Genomic DNA, 18,664 nt, shown 5'->3' with positions numbered 1-18,664 from the left:
ATGTACAGCTATATTATATATTGTATTGCTGCACGGGCATAATAATAATATAGTCCGGCGGCAATAACACGCGCCACCAAACACACGACGTCAAGTACGACGGTCGGTGCAGTTGCAATTACTGCAGCGAGAGAAGCCAGCATTTTCCCATAAATGATATATTTATGTATATATATATCGTACATGTGTAATACACGTACATATACTCATATATTAATATATATATATATATATTTATATATTATACATGTGTAAGGCCGTAAAGTCACGATAAAAGTCCCGACCGTTCTTTTAATATACTATAGTTGGTCGCAGAATCGTTTTTCTCTCTCTATTATAACGCTCGTATAGGTCGTTTACGAAAAAAAAACCGTGTATTTCTCGGTTAGCGCGCACAACACATATTATTGCGGTGGATACTGGCAGAGTACCTCGATACGCGTACTACATACCTATAATACGTCTTTAGTCATTATTAAAAAATAAATCGCAAAAAAGTACTTGCTCGCTGAAAAATGTCAGGATAACCGTAGTGAAACTCGTATATCTTTTTTTCATATATTAGACGCGCACATCGTCGACGTTTTTTGTGTGACAAAAAGTTTTTCATTACATACTCTGTACATATTTTATTTTTATATGTGAGAATCGTTCATATTATTTTGACGCATTATTATAAACTTATAACAGAAAATTGTACAATTATCATTCGTCTCATCATTGTAATGTGAGACCAGTGTAGATCAATCAGGGATCTAGATGATTTTTTAAAATTTGGGTTCGGTAAGTTCCTTAATTAAAAAAAAAAAAAAATAACAAGAATTTGTTTTCCAGTTTTGGTATGGTTCTTAAATTGTTTATACTACATACTTATAGTATGGCTATAATGATATTATATGCATTGCATGTATGTTAATATTACTATTATATTTATCTTTATTATCCGAGTAAGTTTGTCATTGAACAAAAATATATTGTAAGTCATAACAAATGACAATAATACATCATACCTATGACAATTTGTTTTCATTATAGTTATTAATAAGCAGCTAGGCACTCTTTCGATGAATAAACTCCCATTAAAATCGAATCATCAGCATTCATTTTTGTCTCTTCATAAATCTGTGGTTTTTAATTGAATAATAAACAGCTAGTGCTTTATACCGGTGCGCGTGTCTGCATGTAAAATTTATAATAAGCTGCACCTAAAGCTGAAATACGATCGAACAATCTAGTCACGAATACTCAAATTCTTTTTTCGTTTCTTAACCCTTTCCCTGCAGAATTATTTTTTTCCAGTTCACAACACTGTGCTGGGATAAAATTTTATTTTTAAATATTTTTTTTCGTTTTGTTTTAAATATTCTTATAGTTCAAATAATAACTATCAACAAACAAAAAAAAATGTTCTATTAATTTTTTTAGCAGATATTAGTTAATTAAGTTAGTGATTGGTTCCCGAATAGTCAATAATGAGTTATTATTTCAGTTTATCAAATAATGACAATTTGGAAACCCCGGAAAATCAAAAAAATTATTTCGCTAATAACTTTTTTAATATTTATCATACATTTTTTGTTATTGTCTCTTTGGATTCGTCTAATTATTTACCATTTTATTATATTATCAAATTATCGATAACAGTTTTTGTTAATTTTTAAAATGATAGGACGCGTATGTGCGTCCATAGCACACCAAAGTTTTTTTACATTGGACGCATATGTGCGTCCATAGACGTGAAAGGGTTAAAGTGTAATAGCGGTTATAGCACGAATAGGTAATACTGTAATTATTTAATTATATTTGAGATAAATAACTCGCAAAACCCATGAGTTGAATTTATTTTTAATCCCATTCGAAATTCGAGTTATCCGAGACCCGACTGTATTACAATGCGTTGATTATAATGTCGCGAGTCATAAACGCAGTGAGTCAATAACAATAATTAAGATTTAAGTCTAACCTATTGAAAAAGAAAATGTACAACAACGCGGATCAAACGATCGGTACGATATCGTATTCATACCACTGACCTCGGGACATTATGTATTTGTTGTCGTTAATGACACGCACAAAGCGTTAGGGTCACGCTGCGCACGATAATAATACATCGGATGAGTCGCGGACGATCGTACGCATAATTTCTATGTTCTTGAGCGCGGGCAATAATATTAATACGATGACATCGAATCTCGCGAACACACATTATTGTGTACAGCATTAATATACACCAGACGGATGATTAATAATCGACTAATATTCCCGATCACCCACACATACCCCGAGCGTGTGCCAGCCACGAACACAGGAACGGAATAATAATATCTATAGGTATAGAATAATTATATTATCATATACTTACAAGGAGTGGGAAAAAGACCGAACACCTTCGTGGGACAAACGTTAATTGTTTAATGCCTAGTCACTCTCATCGGGCCGCCCGCGTTTATTCATATATGTATGTATATAAATATTAATAATCATCGTATGGGATTCGGAGCTGGAGATAATTTTTTTTATTTAAAGAAAAACGCCATTTTTCTTGCGTCTCATCAATCAAACATTCTGACCCGACGGACCGGCAAAAAAAAAAAAAAAAAATAAAATAAAATATAAAAAAACAGCTCTTGTCGACGACCAGTCATCTTCTCGATTGCTGTACGACCGATCCCGTCGGGGACGGCTACAACGGTGGAGAGTATCATATATAATATTTCGGTAGATTATTATTTTCACCTCCTGCCCATCATTCCGGAATCGTTAGCCTGAAAACGTTTATCGCTAAAGTTAGGCTTGAAAGCCACTGCGATAACGGTGTTGTACGCACGTCATTTACACGCGGTTAAGCACGAATGAGTCGGCCCGCAAATTCAAAGACCGAAATCGCATCGCTTCACTATCGGCGGCGGTGACGATACGCCCAGACAATATGGAACAAGTCTTGTGAATGCAAACGTTTAGTTTTAGTCGAATTACGATGGTTTTACGTCGGCGATGATACGATCGCGACGTATCAAATTATTAATGTTTGCGTTTTGTCGCAAAAATTTACATAGTGATATAAATTATACAGAAATATAATATTATATAGTTATACAGTATTCAATTTAATATCGAACAATATCATTATAATACATGAGATTTTTCTTAGACGTGCTCATTTTTTATGGGCTCGTGTACCTACGTCTATATATAGGTAACATGTACATACCTACATACTTAAGAGAATATAATATTATAATTGATTTAAATGATAATAAATTTATACATTTTAATAGATAATAATTTAAAATTTTAAATTGCTTTTTAATTCATCGATACGTAGTAACAGAAACACGCGATGTCGGCATAATCTAGTCGTTATTGATTACAGTCGTATCAAACACTGACAATAACAGTTATTGTTTTATTTATTTTTCTTGATATAATAAGCTAGGCGGTATTGGTACTGGAAAATTGGCAATTCTATCTCACAAAACTCGTATACTGTTGTGTAAAACTAATATAATTCTATGAAATTGTGTTCGAACGTTTCAAAAATTATTTTCGATAAACAAATTTAATCAAAAGAAATGTACTATTAACAGACGTAAATATGCTATTGTCCATTGTAAATAATAATAAACCGATTTCGTAGTTATTAAATTTGCAAAAAGACACAATTGTACAGTCGTTGTTAACTGTAAATTTATTGTAATTTTACCAATGAGCGACGTTATACCTAAGCTGTTTTTAATTAAAACGTCTAACCATTGTGCTTGTCTGTGCATTATAGAACTGATATTTTGTACAACCATTGAAAAAAATAACTATAAAATATGATATAATAATAACGCGTATTTTAAATTATCAAAGTATTAAATAATATACACGGAGCATTCGAAAACGGCACCTAACCGTAGATACAAACAAAGTGGATGACGGCGATAGGTACTTATATAATATTAATAAAAATATACAACAGCTATGATCCTCTTCGTAGGATAAAAGAAAATATAATATGATATTACCGACTAGGGGGCGTTATTCGGCGGAATCGATAAAATGTGTTTATAACAAAAAAAAAATCAACCAATGATTTATACCTATATAAACGAAATTGCGGAAAAAATTCGAATACCATATAATATAGCAACCACACAAAAGTCGCGGTGGTGCGGATATAATAACACGATGATAATGATGATAACAATAACTACAACAATCATAATAATAATAATAATAATAATAATGTAATAGACAATTTTGTTTTATTATTATTATTTATTTATTATTATTTTTTTTTTTTTTTTTGATGAGTAATAAGACAAAAAAAAAACGCAACAGCGTTATGTATCGCGGTATACCGACGACCGGGACTCGTTCACGCGTCGATTGTTTCGGAAACGAGCAGTCGGCGGCGGCGATACGGGTGTGTTTTTGTCCGTCCCGAAACGCTAATTTGGCGGCTCGCAAATGGGGTGCGAAACGCCGCCGCGCGCGAACCATTCCGGGGCGGGGGCGGCCCGCGCAGGGTCATATTATACGACACACGAAATACGTGTTATTGAGCCGGCTGACGTGCACCGCAGCTGGAAAACATTAACGGCGATCATTATATTAGTATTATTATTAGGCCCGGTGGCGACGGAGCTCGCAGACGTGAAGGTTTCGTGCAAGTAATTATCACCCGTAATATTCAGACGGACTAATTATTTACAGCGCCGCCGCCGCACGCAGACGACGTATAAAACACGGGACGACGTATAATATAATACAATGTGACAATGTGGGGGGGGGGGGGTGCAACTCTCGCGGAAGTGTCGGCCGCCGGTTGTTGGATATTTTCGAGGGATTTTTTTTCCACACTCGCTCTCCGCTCAGTCGTCTTCCTGCGCAGCGCCGCAGTTATGTTATAATATATTGCCTATATATACGTATTATGTGCTGCGCGTATATGGCCCGACGTTTGACGCGAGCCCGTCGTCGTCCGGACGGTCGTAAATCGGCTGCACTTGAGACCTACCAGACACGGATAAACACGCGCGTTTATCCACATTACCGACATCATCGCGTCATAATAATAATATATTATATTTTACAGTCGTACCTACTGTATAGGTATACGCATGTACATCTATGCACGCGTGATATAATGTACTGTGCAAGTATACACGCATAACGCACATACGACGATAAAATATTATAATATTATATTGTGAGTGTGTTTTGGCTTCCACGCGGGCGACTCAGTGTGGTCTCCGCGGATGAGGGCGAAAACATAATTAGTTACAAATCGTTATGACTGCGCGCCGTCGTCACCGCGTTATAATCATTATTGTACACGGAGTACCCGTAATAACATATAAAGACGGGACAAGACGTATTATAATTAAGAATTTAAAGACATGTATCTATGTTTAACGATTCGAAGGCGTTCGTTATAAGTTATAATCAACGATTGCACCTTTTTGATTTTCAGTCTAATAGCTGTTATACGCATTACACATCTGTATGCATCACAAATTCATAACGTTTAAAAGGTAACACGGACACATCCGATTTCGTCTGCTCTAGATTAATCGTCGTTTTCAGCGATAAATATTAAATAAAATATGTAAAAGTTGTAAGATTTTTTTCGATTTGAAAGGAAACCGGAGTTAATGTAAAAAAAAAAAAACATCAAACTCGTGTGAGAACTATAATCTCAGATTAGAATAACAAGAAACGAAAAAGTAGACGAATAAGGTGATAATGCAACGAAAACTATTCCTAATCCACTAATTAATAATAATACGATTTAGATACCGAATTTCTTATAACGTCATTAAACAACAATATCAATAACTAATAAATGCAATAATATTTTTAAAAAAAAATAACAATCAACAAATGGCAAATTTCAACTGCTGTCAATTGAAGACAAGACAAAACAGTCACCAAAATCAGAATCAGTTATATTTTCCTCGCACATTCACGCTTTACAAATAAAAAGCTTCATTCTATAATAAATTTAAATATTCTACCGATCACTGTCAAACACATAGTGTAGAATTATATAGAATAAACCTCAACACATTCAGACAAAATATGTCATTCAATAAATCAAAAGTGCTCAATAAAGTCTCAACTACGAAAATAATTAATTTTTTAAGTGTTACTTAAATCATTAAAAAAATTGTAAATTTTATAACTTGTAAAACACACTATAATATAAGATTTTAGACGAAGAACAATTATTTTAATTTCAATAATAATAAGCTAATAATTCACGATTTTAAAGCTTTAATATTAAAATAATAATAAAAAAAAATATGATAATTCAAAATGTATAATTTGTGTAAGATTTTCATAACATATTCGAATATTTAGTATTATAATATACTTAGTGCTTTTTGGCACGTGACTTTATTATGTACCTATTATACGGATATGTACTTAAAAATTGATTTACTTTAGCCAAATAATAGGTAACTATTATATTATATTTAGGTATCAATATAATAACATTTAATACTTGCATACACAATGTTTTAAAAATTAATTTACATATTAATGCTTGCAGATAGTTACATAAATTATAATTTAGAGCGTTGTGTTTTGGATTGGATAAAATAAAATTATAATGGAATATAATTATCATGATAATTTATTGAACTGTAAATAAAATACACCTTTAAACTTTTAATTTTAAAAAAGGTTTATATTTTTTTCGTTTGTAAAATTGATGTAGCTATATTTAATTTAGCGTAACTACAGGTGTTCATTTTTTTCTAACAGTATTTATTAGAATCTTATAACGCGTAGAAATTTTACTATAACTTTTATCAACCTTTTTCGAATTGAAGGTTTTTATAATACAAAAAAAAATAATCAAATGACTTGCGATGTTATATGTTGCATAAATTATGAATGTTTATAATTTTATACTTTTAACAAGGAATGCGAAGTAAAACATAGTATGAGCTTTTAAAATGTAAAATTTTTTTTTAAACATGTTCTTTCGGTAATTAAACCAAAAAAGCACTCTTTGTATGTATTAATGGTAGAAAATATAAAATAATAATAAACGATGACTGTTAAAAGAACGTGTAAAGTACACTGTGAGCTAAAAAAAAAAATGTTGCTCGCTGTATAAACGAATTAAGCTGTTTTTTACACCGTATTATACTTTCGTGGTATTACACACCTAAGCTTCCGGTTTTGAAAATGTTTTTAATGAATAATTTGTAAAGTATGAAAAAATAAAATAAAATATAAACAGGCTTTAACAACAATATACCTACAGGAATTTTTGTAGTTTATTATATACGTCAACTAACACCATTAAAACTCATTTACCTAATTTTATATAAAAAATATTTCTAAGCATTATTTTATTTAAAAATCATTTCCTTGAAAAAGTTAAATTTCATTTATTTTAAGAGGATGCTATACCCGCATGTGTTGTTTCTGTCTTACTAATGTACATCATTTACCGAGATCAAACATCATTTTTTTTTAGATAATTTATTAAGATAACATAGAAAAAACGCATTTACGCTGTACCGTTTGTTTTATGTTTTTGTGTAATCTTAGAGTAAAACCACTCATTACAAAAATTATAGAGAATCAAAATTTTGAATTTTAAATATATTATATCGATATGTCTATATATTGTCTCAAAACAATTTAAAGATCGTTTTAATTTAATTTTTTTTTTTTTTTTGAAAGTGAATATAAAATCAAATAATAATAAAATATGAAACCGATATGTCATTCCCTCGAAAATATTATACTCAATTATTTTTGTAGTAAGTAATTTCACTCTAAGAGTAGGTACTCAAAAATCATAAAAAAAAAAAAAACGGTTTTAGATGAAAGTGTTTTATTTATGTTGCACATGCATCCGAGGGATATATCAATTATTGCGCTGAGAACTGACATCTTCTAAAGTTTTTAAGTTACTATGAAAGTATTGACGTAGTTTCAGTTTTTATGTAAGACGAGGACCATTAAATCAATACAATTGAAAATGATAATAATGATATATAAATATATGTAAAAAAAAGTTGTTTTTTAATAATATCAAAGTTCAATTTGTATAAGACATATTACTAATTTTATCTATTATGTTTACTTATAATAAAAAACTGCCATAATACAAAACACTAATCACTCTGTATATTCTAACTAACAAAATAAAACTATATTTATAATCAAAACCTTATATCTTATTTACTAATTATTTGACTTTTCAATCGTTTAAAAAATTTAATTATCATTATCAAATTGTTTGTTGAATAAAGAAAAGCAAATAAACAGATAACAACTATTAAAAAAGTAATAGTTGTATAATGAGACTACAAAAATAAGATAACTGACCCAACCGTTGTTCATTATAGTGGTGAACTCGTAACGTATTGAACAGAAAAATTAGTAAAAAATTATTTATTCAATGTTGTGATACTTATTAAAATACGATTTTATATTGTAAAACATGCATTGGTTTGGCATCTATTGTTTTTGGTCTTTATTTACTTATGTTTTATCTGATACTCATAATTCCGTAAGTATCAAATGTACATAGATTCTTTAAAACTGAAATTTATAGTTTAAAATTAAATATCATGAATTGACGATTTCACCGATTGCATTGATTTAATATTTAGACGAAAGAACGGACGTTTATTGTAGATTATGAAAAAAATGAATTCCTAAAAGACGGAGAAGTATTTCGGTATGTTTCTGGTGATCTACACTATTTTCGAATTCCTAGACTTTATTGGAAAGACAGAATTCAAAAAATAAAAGCCGCTGGATTAAATGCTATTACAACGTAAGTGTCGCAAGTACATGATATTAACGAATGAAAAAGTTGCATCAACTTTGTATAATTATAGAGAAAATATTTTAATTTACCAAACTTTGTGGTATTAAAATGTTATCTCCTTTTTTAGTTTTTATCTAAATTATTAACTACAAATTCCAGTTTCAAAAAAATATTTTGTATATTAAAATTTCTATGAAATATACAGATTATATATAATAATGACATTACATCTATAATAATTCAAAATTATTTTCATGATTCAAGAAATAATTTTTAATAATTATATCAAGTTATAACATTGTACATTTATACACAAATATACATATAAAAATGTGTACAATTATTTCCTTAAAAATTAGCTATAATAATGGTCAATAATACAAGAAACGTAGTTGTCAGTACCTAAAATTTACATATTAGTAGGATTAAATGTAAAAAACAATAAAGAAGAATCTAGGTTTTATATCATGTACAAGTTTCAAAGTATGTAATTATTTATTTTTTTTTTAACATCAAAAAATAATGATAAATAATTTTAAATGTAATAATATGTGTTATATGCACATCATGGTTATTAAAAATTGATTAAAGGATTATTTACCAGTTTCTACATAAGAATATTATACATAAAATAGGAAACAAAGAAAAAAAAAACATTTAAAAAAACAAGTTATTTAATAATTTTAACACAGTAATTATATTATGTAGTTATGTAGAATGGAGTTTACATGAACCATTCCCTGGTATATATAATTTTGAAGGGATGGCTGACTTGGAGTATTTTATAAAACTGATACAAGACGAAGGCATGTACCTACTCTTGAGACCTGGACCATATATATGTGCAGAACGTGATTTTGTAAGTATAGTCGTATATCTCATTCAAAACTTATATTAGAAAAAATTATATTTTAATCAGCCGTCAATTTTCAGGGTGGATTTCCATATTGGTTATTGAACGTTACGCCTAAAGGGAGCTTGAGGACTAATGATTCAAGTAAAAAAATATAGATAATATACAAATTTATAATTAACCTGAGCGCAGCTCGTTTCGACCAAAGCCATTTTAGTCGTTTTCAAATTAAGTTGGCAATGGTTTTTAAATAATATAATACATATATTATTATTAGCTTTTTTTTATTATTATTAACTATTTTTAAAAAAGTTATAGGAAAAGTTTTTGGGTGAAAGTTTTTTGATTTTGGGCGAAATGAGTGCCGCTCACTAATCTATCTGTTATTCGTCTGGTTTTTAACGCAACATTGACTTGCATGAGATAAAAAGAAACCATGTTTTTTTATACATAAAATTACATAAATATAAATAATAATCACCTATATAATAATTAATAAAAGATATAGATATAATTTTTTTAAGGTTAATTTAATACCTGCATTTTGAGTTTCTTTTGGGCGAATATTTACCTCGTTAGAGTGCTGAAGGGTTAAACTTAAATATTTAAAAAAATAAAAATTTATATTAAGTATTTACAATTTGAAAATTCTTTCTAACTATTCCGTAACTCATAAATAATTATCTAAATATAAAAAAGGTAGGTAACCGAGTATTGCTTGTTGTACATTAAGTGTCGTTTAGGTCTGTTTAATTTAAATTCAATATGATATATACCGATATATCAGTGTATACAAAAACAATTTTGAGCAGAAATGGTCTATCAGCCTTTCTGAAATACAGTAGAATAATAAAAATAAATCCATAGAACCTATTAATAGATAATATTTTAAAATAAATCAAAAATGTTATTGCGTATAGTAAAAGTTCCCATGAATAATGTTTTTAAATTGTAATATAATAATATATCGTTATTTATCCTATAAATAAAAAATTTCATACTAACTAAAAATGTTTATAAAAAATTATGTCTTCTTAAATTTTAATGTATTATACAGTTTCAATAAGAATTATTTATAAAAAATCTTGTATTAAATTTTCAATAATCTTGACCAGCAAATTTTTTTTTACTGTAAAAATTAAAAATTTTTATTCTTATAAATAACTGAAAAAACTTGAACACTTTATTATACAAGGAAAATAATAATAATATAAATATTTGGTGAAAATGACAAGTACTCGTATTTATTGCTATTTTTTTTTTTTTTTTGAAATGTAATAAGATATTAAATATTGTCTGACAAAAAATAATATTTAGTAGAATTTTTTTTAATAATATATTGGTTGAATTACTTGTAGAGAACGTTATATTCAATTTTTAAATTTTAGGTATAAAAACAAAAATTGTAACAAATTTTGTCAAAACACTAACTTTAAACGCTTATAAAAAAAAAAATACTGTGAGTAAAAATTTTAATACCTATCTTTTAATTGAGAAAATAATAACGTATAAGGAGTATTAAATTGTATTTAATTTATGTAATAATATTAAATTTTCAAGCATTTCTGTTCAGTGAATATTTTTTATCGTCAATTATTTTGAAAAAAAAATAAAACAAATTGAAAATTGAAAATTCCTATGAATTATGAATAACTAAAAATCAGGGACAAACACAGGGGAGTGTTTTGGGTGTTCAAACACCCCTTTGAAATATTTGATTTTTGTATGGTTATTTACTTATTCTATTTTAATGTTAATTGTCATAATTATTATTATACTTTGATAGACAGGTATGATATTACAAGGGCTAGGTAAATTTAGTCCGAAATACCATGTATGTGGTAAACTGAGTCTCTGGTTATAGTAGGTTTAGTTAACAGCACATTTTCTCACTTTTACCAGCTTAGTACTATCTGTTATGTTAATAATGTGCTTTTTTTTTGATTTTAATATCTTATATTATTCACAACGTAGTACATAAAAATCACAATTAATTATGTATACAACTGGCGTGGTTAAAAATGTGCTTTTACTCACTGTAAGTTATGACGAATTCTAGTCATTGAATCGAACACTGATTTTTTTTCAAATTACCTAGTTGCATTGGAAAAATATGTCTGTAGACTTAAATTGAAAGAAGAAAAATTAAATACAAAAAAGACCCCCTCTTTAAAGTATAAAACGAGTACAAAATAATACAAATCCTCGTTAAGATATTAAAATATAATAATATTCTATTTACCGTAGGTACTACGTGTTATACACAAAAATAATCGTCTATAGAACATAAAAAAGGCGTTGATTACTAATATCTACTGGCCGTTAAGAATAATGAACATCACACCGTAGCCGGCTAGTAAGACATAAAACGTTGTACTCGTCGTCTGGAAGGCACGGCATCCGACGTAACCAGAATTTAGTTCATTTGCAATTCAGAGTTCAAACGTCAAACACCACACAAGTGTAAATGGCTGCAGTCTACGAACCAGCCGACATCAATGAAATCGAATACACCGACACGCTGTTGTTATTGGAAAACGAAATCATCGGTAATCGTGTATTATCACTAACGCGGTACAACGATTTCGTGCTGCCAGTTGACGAACCGACACGACGTGCGTAAAATCGCAGTTCTCAGTTGAAGCCGTCGAATAGGACGACAGTGAGTAGGTTACCCCCGAGAAGGAGCAGCCGCGGAGTCTGGCGATAATTGTCACCAACGCGCGTTTTCGGAATCCCGCAGTGGTGTGACGAGTTCACGGGTGTCGCATGCTTGGTCAGACCCCCTGTGCATGGCGGCCAGCCGAACGGCGCCCGCCTTTTCCAATCGCGCGGTCCGACGGCGACACGGTGGCTGTAGGTATTATAAGCGGTACCGGCGTGGACAACGGTGCTACCTCGTTGACGGCACCAATAGCAGTTATGGAAATCGTTACTAATTTACGGGTGATCGACAATCAACCGTTACGCAACAATGCGACCGACTGGTTGATGGACACGAAACGTCATCGCGGATAACGGTATAGTTAGAGCGATAATGTACTGCATCGCGCGTACAAAGGTATAACGACAAACGGTATGAAAGTTGGCGGGCGGCTACGGAACAGCCGGCAAAGTAGCCGCCGGACAAACAACGATAAGAACATTAAAAACGCACTAAAGCGTTTAACGTCGAGTATGTTTATCTGTCGCGACACGCGTGACGCAACCGAAGACGCATAAAAAGCAATACAGCCGTTCAAAATCGACAAAATCGCAAATGGTGTTTTGCGATCGTACAAAAATACGATGTCGGTGTCGGAGACGTCTCAACAACATACTGTAAAAGTAGTTATAAAAAAAAAAACAAATCTCGTGTGACATGAATTGCGGGAACATACAACCAATGGTCAACATGTCTTCGAATGCAGCGACAATGTCTAATTGCAGCGACACGGTGGCACTGAACGCGATCCATATATACGAGGCATATCCAGAAAGTAAGTGTACTAAGGCTCTCACGACCGCAGGAAATACTTTTTTACTATGTTCGCTACACTGCTGTATAGCTTTACTCCTCTCGTTTATAACAAGACCATCACAAGTTCAGTACGTTGAAAACTGCGGTCACAAGAATTTTTCTCGTGAAACATGTCCATCGAGTCTGCCGCCAAGTGCGAAATCCGCGCGGTCATTCATTGCCTCTATGGAACGCTATAAACTGGAGAGTGATAATTTTCTCAAGTCTATTGTTACTGGAGATGAAACTTGGGTTGCACACTATATGCCTGAAACCAAGAGACAGTCCGAACACTAGTGTTCACCCTCAACCAAAAAGTTCAAAACCGATTTCAGTCAAAAAAATCATGGCATCAGTGTTTTGGGACCACAAAGACGTCATATTGATTGAATATTTACCTCAGGGTGAGACCGTCAAAGCAGCAAGCTATTGTGAAACCCTATAAAAATTGAGGAGAGCTATTCAAAATAAAAGGAAGGGTCTGTTAACAAGAGGAGTCTGCCTGCTGCACGACAACTCCAGACCCCACACAGCCAATGTCGTGAAACAATTTTTGGGCTCATTTGGATGAGATGTTTTGAACCGCCCTCCGTATTCCCCGACCTGGTGCCTTCAGATTACCATTTGTTCACTTCTCTGAAGAAGCACACGGGTGGAAAAAAATTGTTTACTGACGAGGAGGTGAAGGGGCGGTCGAGAAGTGGACAAAGGAGGTGGCGGCAGACTCGATCGACATTATTCACAAGAAAAATTCTTGTGACCACAGTTTTCAACGTACTGAACTTGTTATGGTCTTGTTATGAAGAAGAGGAGTAAAGCTATACAGAAGTGTAGCGAACATAGTAAACAAATATTTCCTGCGGTCGTGAGAGCCTTAGTACACTTACTTTTTGGATATGCCTCGTACATTATGTATATTCTGACTGTAGCCGTGATGGTGACGATTTATATATATATATTTATTATGTATCGAAATACTGTGGTGACATCACTGACATCGGGTCACGGACTATATGTGCTATTAACGTCAATACGTCATTGATGACGATAATAATAAGCACAACGGAACAATTACAAGGTGACCGGCCGGCGTTTGCATGACCGGCGAAGACGCGCGATTTCGATGTGATGCGTCGTCCGGCAATAGCGAATTTGACGGACCGTAGGCACCTGTTCGTAACGAAACTGATGCGCCACCAATAAAAACACGAGGTTGACTCATACATATGTATAGATATGTGTGATGGCAATGCAAATTACGTACCGAGACGTTTGACGAATGGTGAATCGTCGGGCGGCCGTACATTTTACGCACCAAAACGATATATGGTTTTGAGTGTACCAAACATTCGTCACTCGATCTACACTAATCAATTTTTAATCATATGCATATCATTTATTTTTTTCAATATGTATAATAAAACTTTTAAACGATTAAATCTTCAAAAGACTTAACACAATGGCTAGAACTTCACGAAAATTAGATTTAGTATTGCAATTTTTTTCTTTATATCAATATTTATACTTAAAAAAGTAGGTATTGTATTTAAGTAGGTATAGCTAGTTTTCATAAAAAAAATTCGTATGTTTATTAAAAAAAAAGTTCTACTTTTCTATAACTGATTTTCAAAAACACCCCCCCTCGCAAAAAACCTTTTTCTGCGCACGTCCCTGCTAAAAATAGTCATAATATTTTGAAAACTTATTGTTAATAGAAAACAAACAATAAAATCAGCATTCACTGAACAATTTTAATATCTATACGGTTTATTTGTTTTCAATTTAAATTTATGGACAGTTGGATTTTCTTAAAAATTCCAATTTTTGTTTGTTTTTTTATAATTTAAAAAATAAATACCGGGAATTATTAAGCTTGACCTCTTAAAAATATAAACTAAATCCAATTTGCTATCAATAACCACCCTCTATTTTTGAAAATTGAAGGATTTTATCAACAACTTATCGTGTAATGACAAAACAAAACAAAATACATCATGGTAAAATCAATAATTCATTGCCTTGTTCAAAATCTAAAAAAAATGATTATATATTTTATTTTTAGAATTAAAATTATATAATAAACCATATACTACCTAGCTATTAGGTTCTTTGTATTTTTTTTCTATTATTTATTAGATTTAAGACTATTATAATTTAAATGCATAGTAAAAAATATATATTATCCTTATAATATGCTAAATTAGTTTTATATTTTATTTTATGATACGAGTTATATTGTCTAATATTTTAAAATTTGTATTTTAGGTTATAAAAAATATGTTTCGAAATGGTTCAGTGTGTTTATGCCAAAAATTCAACCTTATTTGTATGGAAATGGTGGGAATATCATTATGGTCCAGGTGATTAAAACAATACGTTAAAATTATTAACTATCAGAATACAAATATATTTTTAAATAAGTATTTAAATATTTTGGTACTTTTAAAAAGTATCTCCTAAATGTATCTAAATTTATACACGTGCAATATTAATTGATAATATAATATTTAATAATGACGTATTTAGGTAGAAAACGAGTATGGGAGTTATCATGCATGTGATTTAGACTATAAACTGTGGTTACGTGATTTATTTAAAGGCTACGTAGAAAATAAAGCTCTACTCTATACAATTGATATGTGTCAACAGAGCAGTTTTGATTGTGGCTCTATTCCAGAAGTGTACGCGACTGTTGATTTCGGAATTTCAGCTAACGGTTTGTATTATAGTAGGTGCCTATGATATAATAGGTGGTCATTATAGCCACACAAATTGTTTTATGAAACAAATACCCCAATACAATGTATTTATATAACATATAAAGTTATATATTTATTACCACTTGTTCGATAATACATTTACAACCGATTTTAATATAATACAATTTTAATTTTTTTTAGCTTCCACGTGTTTTAACTTGATGAAAAAGGTGCAAAAAGGTGGACCGCCAGTAAATTCTGAGTTTTATCCGGGTTGGTTAGCTCATTGGCAGGAACCACATCCTACAGTAAATTCTAACGATGTTGTGAGGCAAATGAAATCAATGCTTTCGATGAACGCTTCGTTTAGTTTTTATATGTTTCACGGAGGTACAAACTTTGGATTTACGTCTGGCGCCAATACCAACGACACTAACGCGAATATCGGATATATACCTCAACTAACATCATATGATTATGATGCTCCGTTAACCGAAGCAGGTGACCCGACCGAAAAATATTTCAAGATTAAACAGACTCTTGAAAATGCCAGTGTGAGTCTTAACAGTTTACACAGTCATACAAAAGTCGAAGGTCTAACTCGTTATTTTTATAAACACTCTGACACTAACGATGTATCGCCGACTTCAATGCATAAAGCAGCATATGGTGTATACTATTTACAACCATTGGTTAGTATATTTGAAACGGTTACTCATCGAATCGAACCAATGTCAAGTGCTGCACCGATAACGTTTGAAGCTATGGATATCAACACTGGTTTTGTAATGTATGAAACAACATTATTGAACAATAAGTTCCAAAATCCTGTAAATTTAACTGTGGAATCTGTAAGAGATCGAGCAATCATATACCTGGATCGAGTAAAGTCACATCCCTACTCAATAAGTGTTGGTATATTAGTTTAAAATAATGTTATATTATTACAGGTTCAAGTTGGCACTATGAATCGATTAAAAGCAAACACAACTATGTATTTAAACATTAGTAATAACTCTGCTCAAAAACTGAGTATTTTGATAGAGAACCAAGGAAGGATTAACTACGGAGACTTTATCGAAGACAGAAAGGTTGACTGATAAATTATAATTAATTAATACTTCATTTCCAATTAAATTGTGTTAAAATAATAATTTATCAGACACTAATTATTATTCTGTCTAGGGAATTGTGGGTGATGTACTACTTGAAAATACAAAACTAGGTCCGTGGAAGATGATTGCACATCCTTTAAATGAAACGTCTTGGCTTTCTTCAATTAAACCAGTGGATAGTGTCCAAGTACCGGCATTTTATAGAACACAGTTTATTTTACCAGAAAATTATACGAATACCTTAGATACATATCTGGATACTTCAGGTTGGACTAAGGTGCGTTTTCTAATTCTGTTTTGTTTTTTTTTTATCTTTTTTAATTAGTATTCATTGAAGTGCAACTATTTATAAGGTATTTAAAATTACATATTTTTTATTTTTACAGGGAGTAGCATTTTTAAATAATATAAATCTGGGTCGTTATTGGCCACTTGCCGGGCCTCAAGTTACACTTTACGTACCCGCTACTTTTCTAAAGCCACCGCCCAATGTTAATACACTTGTTATGTTTGAACTTGAAAGCGCACCTCAAGACTTGGCAATTAAGTTTGTAGACAAGTCAATTCTTAATGGCCCAATAAACACATAGATTAAAATACATAACAATATGCTGTATATTATTAAACTTTTATTTAAAATATGATAAGTATAAAATAAAATATGGTTACATATTATTATATTATATTTATATACTTTCTAACATATTTAAAAACCATATGGGATAATGCATTATAGTAGGAAATATAATATATCTTATATTATAAAAGTTATTATTTTGATGTATTATTTATGAGTTAATATGAAGTACCTTTTAATATTTACAATACTAAAACATACAAATTTATAATTTTTAAATTATATTTATATCTAAATGGTACAATCTATGAGGGTTTGTTTATCACATGGTACGAACTTAGAGAAATTAATCCCATCTATAAGTATAAAGTGATATGTGTATATGTGATACATATTATCATTAAATTTAATTTAATAACAATACTTATGATATATTCAACATAAAATGTAAAAATAAATACGTCTATTAATTATCAAAAGAGTATATATATATATATATTTGAATACAAGACTATAGTCCATATTTTTCATTATTTGTAGTTCTTAATAAACTATTTTTTAAATGTTTTACGTGTGCAATGACGTTATTCGATAAGACTTAAATCGTTTCATAAGATAAAAATAATATATTTAAATATAATAGCATAGCATATGTATCGAAAATGTTGAAGATTATAAAAAAAGGTCAATAGTATAATTAATTACAAATAATTTTTCGTATCACCATTTAATTAAATTGATTAAAATTATACCTTTATAGCTATATAAGTAAATAATTTATTTTTATAAATAAAAATTAATTTGATTATTTAAAAATATCTAATAATTAATACTAATTTAAAAATAATACAGTGAAAAGATAATGCATTGTTTTTAAAATATAAATCAGATGAGTTAATTTTTTTATTATTAAAATACAATATACTTATTTCTTTTTACACTGCACGTATCCCGTACTGTATTGTTTTGTTTTTTTGTTTTATAACGAAATATCATAATATTTTATATAGTTATTTAGTTAATTTTTTATATAATTATACTTTATTTTTATCAAGATTTAAAAAACATTTTATTATACAATATAAAATAACATAACATAATATATTGTTCATTAAAATATTAGTCGATCG

General features: G+C 30.4%; 1 protein-coding gene across 1 annotated transcript; it reads left to right on the top strand.

Annotated features, from left to right (window-relative positions):
- The first annotated feature begins 8,358 nt into the window (after nt 1–8,358).
- Nucleotides 8,359–17,635, top strand: LOC113553538 (beta-galactosidase-like). Its single transcript, XM_026956906.1, has 10 exons — nt 8,359–8,527; nt 8,631–8,797; nt 9,500–9,650; nt 9,725–9,788; nt 15,409–15,503; nt 15,670–15,859; nt 16,044–16,726; nt 16,793–16,933; nt 17,028–17,234; nt 17,344–17,635. Exons 1-10 carry the CDS (start codon nt 8,459–8,461, stop codon nt 17,545–17,547), a joined length of 1,971 nt encoding a protein of 656 aa, XP_026812707.1. The 5' UTR covers nt 8,359–8,458; the 3' UTR covers nt 17,548–17,635.
- The last annotated feature ends 1,029 nt before the right edge of the window (nt 17,636–18,664 follow it).

The sequence above is a fragment of the Rhopalosiphum maidis genome, chromosome 2 (assembly GCF_003676215.2).
Source record: "Rhopalosiphum maidis isolate BTI-1 chromosome 2, ASM367621v3, whole genome shotgun sequence".
Taxonomy (NCBI): Eukaryota; Metazoa; Arthropoda; class Insecta; order Hemiptera; family Aphididae; genus Rhopalosiphum; species Rhopalosiphum maidis.
The sequence above is the reverse complement of the archived record's forward strand: the minus strand, read 5'-3'. Positions and strand labels throughout refer to the sequence as shown.